General features: G+C 45.7%; 1 protein-coding gene across 1 annotated transcript in view; it reads right to left on the bottom strand.

Moving 5' to 3' along the window:
* The window catches only part of mtss1 (MTSS I-BAR domain containing 1), an 80,380-nt gene that overhangs the window by 10,490 nt on the left and 64,890 nt on the right, over positions 1 to 5,000 (bottom strand). The window contains exons 9-12 of the mRNA XM_080777235.1: positions 4,820 to 4,917; positions 4,368 to 4,437; positions 3,683 to 3,838; positions 2,284 to 2,430 (exon numbers count right to left, since the gene is read on the bottom strand). Of these exons, the coding sequence (XP_080633361.1) occupies positions 2,284 to 2,430; positions 3,683 to 3,838; positions 4,368 to 4,437; positions 4,820 to 4,917 (471 nt within the window). The remainder of the gene's footprint in view (positions 1 to 2,283; positions 2,431 to 3,682; positions 3,839 to 4,367; positions 4,438 to 4,819; positions 4,918 to 5,000) is intronic.

The raw sequence follows: 5,000 nt of genomic DNA, 5'->3' as shown, positions 1-5,000 counted from the left end.
ATCTGTTATTGGTTTTATTCCATTGTTCTCAGGTAAGTTTGTGACGTTTGTATGCAGAGTTACAGTAAATTCACACTGTGAGGGGGTTAGAGGAAGATGGAGAGAGACAGACGAGGGGTTATGTCCCTGCTCATGACGCCCCCTAGTGTCCATGATGAGACATGGACGAGGACCATCTAGACTAGAGACATTGTACATGACATTAACAGTCAAGCGTTTTACACTAGTTGTGTGTTTGTTCTGAGAGCTAATGGAAGCTATTGAAGTCTCAACAGAACGTGTCATGTAGCAGTGAGCACAGATGAAAAACAATGCTCAGCCTCAGTGAGCCTTCTGTTCTTCTAACTAAAGGAGCTACGCTCTATTTTATTTAACCTATATTTAACCAGTAAAAACACATTGAGACTGCGTCTCTTTTTCAAGTGGGAACTGGCCAAGCGGCAGAATACATACCGGTAATTACACTTTCAACTCTACATTATACATTATATACATGTCAACAGCCAAATAATAAATCCATGAACAGTACCTCCAGAAGCCTATAGAATATATACAACAGTACTACAAAATAATACACTAACAAAGAACATTTGTACACGAATACACAAGTACATTTATGGACCGGAACCAAAATAAATGTTGCATGATGAGAATGATGATGATGATGAGAACAGCAGACGTACAATCTCACAACCAGTGTTCATTTTGTTGACTAAAACTATGACGAAACATTTAAAACAGGTGCTCAGCCACTCGTCGTGAGCTTGTAGATCGGCTATTTTGGGCACACAGTTAAGTAGAAATCATGCATTACGACAGCATCACAAGCCGCCAAATTAAACATTTATCGACAAAAAAAAACCTGTAGATTAATTCGACAAAAATCTTATGGTATTTAGTCAACTAAAACGGGTGCAGGTCTTTTTTCCGACAGCATATTGATCCGAAACCTCAATCCTAACCTAACCCTAACCGCAAGCACGGGAGCAGCGCATGTCGGACCATCGCTTTTTCGCATCGCAGCGACGGTCCCCCCGCTGCGGAGCGGACCGTTGCCCCGTCGGCTAGAATGCTGTCGGAAAATAGTCCGCCTCCCAACTAAAACTAGACTAAAAACATATCAGGCAACTAAAATGTGACTAAAACTAATTGGAATTGTATTCAAAAGAATATGACTAAAAGTAAACGTCAGAATCACAACGTGACTGGGCTGGGGTGGACTGGGTCAAAAACTAGGCCCTGACATTTAGGCTAGACCGGCACGCACATAGCAGATACTCTATAGCTCCCAGCTCCGTCAAGGCCCACACATAGCAGGTACTCTATAGCTCCGAGCTCCGTCAAGGCCCACACATAGCAGATACTCTATAGCGCCCAGCTCCGTCAAGGCCCACACATAGCAGATACTCTATAGCTCCCAGCTCCGTCAAGGCCCACACATAGCAGATACTCTATAGCGCCCAGCTCCGTCAAGGCCCACACATAGCAGATACTCTATAGCTCCCAGCTCCGTCAAGGCCCACACATAGCAGATACTCTATAGCGCCCAGCTCCGTCAAGGCCCACACATAGCAGATACTCTATAGCTCCCAGCTCCGTCAAGGCCCACACATAGCAGATACTCTATAGCGCCCAGCTCCGTCAAGGCCCACACATAGCAGATACTCTATAGCTCCCAGCTCCGTCAAGGCCCACACATAGCAGGTACTCTATAGCGCCCAGCTCCGTCAAGGCCCACACATAGCAGATACTCTATAGCTCCCAGCTCCGTCAAGGCCCACACATAGCAGATACTCTATAGCTCCCAGCTCCGTCAAGGCCCACACATAGCAGATACTCTATAGCTCCCAGCTCCGTCAAGGCCCACACATAGCAGATACTCTATAGCGCCCAGCTCCGTCAAGGCCCACACATAGCAGATACTCTATAGCGCCCAGCTCCGTCAAGGCCCACACATAGCAGATACTCTATAGCTCCCAGCTCCGTCAAGGCCCACACATAGCAGATACTCTATAGCTCCCAGCTCCGTCAAGGCCCACACATAGCAGATACTCTATAGCGCCCAGCTCCGTCAAGGCACACACAAACATTTTCTTTTTTAAATAATAATAATTATTCATTTTATTTTGTTTCATTCATTGGTCGGCCCACTGGGCATATGCCTGGTGTGTCAAGTGGCCAGTCCAGGCCTGCAGCTTGTCAGGGCGGTGCATTGTGAGCTTGTAGGCCTGCTATTAGCCGGCGCGCCCAAGTATGAACCAGGCTTTTAGACTTCAGGCTTACCTTCCCAGATGCAGACATGGCTCTGGCCCTCTCGGCGTGGTGGGTGTAAGCGTTGTGCGGGGGTGCCAATGATCCGTTCTCCGCCCCACCACTCCCCCCCGGGCCGGACCACGACGCCAGCTGATTGGTGGAGCCATCAAGTGAATCCTGAATCAATAAATCATCAATGTCACCAATAGGATTGAAAAGCAGCATTACATGTCCTCAAGTTAACCCATTTAAACCCGAGGCCGGTCTTGAAAAGGCCTTCTAAAGGTTTTATGAAAGACCGGATGTCTTTCTGAGAAACTTCATAGAATTGAATCCGGAAAACGGGAATTCAGAAAAGTACAGAAAGAGACTATACAATTCCCAGCTTCAAAGTAATGCTGTCACGGCCGCCAGTCTAAATGGGTTAAAAATACTAATCCGATATTGGTGCGTCTTGCTGCAAGTCATATTTTTGTGTTTTTGTTAAAATGTTAAATCTCTACATTCCGATAGTAATCATCGTTAGAGAGTGTTTGTTCAGCAACAGGGCTCTCCCTGTCTTTCCAACTAAGAAAAACGGAATATAGAGCTATTTAACACTAACACAAAATAATATATATCACTTATAGCTAATTTCAGAGCTATAACACTAGACCAGGAGTCTTCAACGGGAGGTCCAGGACCACTAGGGCGTATTCAAGAGTTACTACAGGGGTTGTGAGCTTGTAGATCGGCTATTTTCTGCAAAGTTGGTGTAGAAGAAGGAGCAAACCAAGTACAGAGCCCAAGGTCAAGTTCACTAAGTATGGAGGGCTTACTGTAATTATAATGTCTGAAATAAACCAAAACTGATAAGTCAATGAAGCCATCCAAGAAATTTTACACAGAATTTTATACAATATGTATTGGGGGTCCCTGCTTTGTCTTTCTCCTAGGGGTCCTTGGCCTGAGCAACGTTGAAGACCCCTGCTCTAGACTTCATAAAAAAGGGAACAACACACATATGGTTTGGTTACAGAAATACATGGTGTCAAACAAATCACAGGAATATTGCATATGCTGTACTGTACATGTCTTCATGATGGCGACTTTGAGATAACAGGTACGGTAGACATGTGGGTGGGTCAGTCTATGAGGTCATGGGTTCGATCCCGGCACGGCTGCCAACTCTGTGTATGAGTAGCATGGCTTGGGAAGTTCTGGGAGCTGATGGTAGGTGTGGCGCTCCACCTCAGCCTCCATCTCCCAGGGGTCTAGCACATTGTCACAGGACACGTCACCACACACACGCACATGCACGTGTACGTGTACGTACGCACGCACGCACACTATTTATTTACCCTAAACACAGTCACACGGCCAGAGATACATGGGAAGAAGACATGAGGGACGTATGGAGGATCGAGGGGGAGTATTTGTATGTCCTCACTCTCGTGGTCAAATCCCTGCGGCTAACGTGACCAGGAAGCAGCGCACATCGCTGGGGGGTGGGGCCACGGCGACCGAGGCGGGAGGGGGAGTTCCCCTCGCTGAGGGAGCGGCCGGCCTCATCGTGGCCAATCAGCAGGAAGGGGGAGGAGCATCGCTACACATAGGAGATGGTTAGACCGGTGTGTGTGTGTGTGTGTGTGTGTGTGTGTGTGTGTGTGTGTGATTTATAGATTCAGGTCTAAATTATAAAAGGACACATCAAGCAAAACCAAAGTTTAAACCTTGTGCAGTATGTCCACATATCAAAGTTTTGTTTTTTTCTGTAAATTGATGCCCTACTTTGTCGTACAGGAATGTCACACAAAAGTAGCAAAAAGAGTCAATCTACACTCGCTGTGAGCTTGTAGATCTGCTATTCTTTACTTTGTTTTCCAAGTGAATGTGTGCGTGTGTATGCTTTATGAATATTTAATCAAGGAAAAATATTAACAAGAGCTTTTTGTGACTAAATAATAACCACATTTGGATCCATTGGAATATGTAGTTATTTTTCTATTTCCTAAAATGTTTGGATGTACACATTATGAGGTTTCTACCCGACAACTGTTTCTCAAGTAGCTGTGTGTGTGTGTGTGTGTGTGTGTGTGTGTGTGTGTGTGTGTGTGTGTGTGTGTGTGTATTACCATTCCATCCATAGCACAGCTGATTGAGTCCAGCGAAGGGACATGTCTCACTGACCCACACTGGTATGTACTATGGAAACCAATGGAGAGAGAGAGAGAGAGAGAGAGAGAGAGAGAGAGAGAGAGAGAGAGAGAGAGAGACAGAGACAGAGACAGAGACAGAGACAGAGACAGAGACAGAGACAGAGACAGAGACAGACAGACAGACAGACAGACAGACAGACAGACAGACAGGTGAGTAAAGTTGTCTTTCTGAGATGTCAGTCCATAGTTATAAGCGCCCCGTCCGTTCTCTAGAAAAAAGTCAACAGCCTCAGAAATCAGAGGTGGAATGACGATTGGAAGTATACTGTGGGCTTAAAAATGTCATTTAGCCTAGCATGCTGTTTAGACAGATGCTAGGTTTGATGTTCAGCCGGTAAACTTTGCATTTATTTACATGTGTGCGTTACCTGCTGATGCTACTCTTCCTAGACAGTGTGTTACTGGGAGAGGCAGGAGGAGTCTGGTACGAATAACTGAAGTCTGAACACTTCAGGTCCAAGATGACCTGCACACACACACACACACACACACACACACACACACAGATAAAGATACGCACAGGTGACAAATATTGTTAACATATGTTAA

The sequence above is a fragment of the Protomyctophum bolini genome (genome assembly GCF_963924005.1).
Source record: "Protomyctophum bolini genome assembly, chromosome: 2".
In the NCBI taxonomy this organism is placed as follows: Eukaryota; Metazoa; Chordata; class Actinopteri; order Myctophiformes; family Myctophidae; genus Protomyctophum; species Protomyctophum bolini.
Note: the sequence above shows the minus strand (reverse complement) of the source record. Positions and strands in the feature narration are given on the sequence as shown.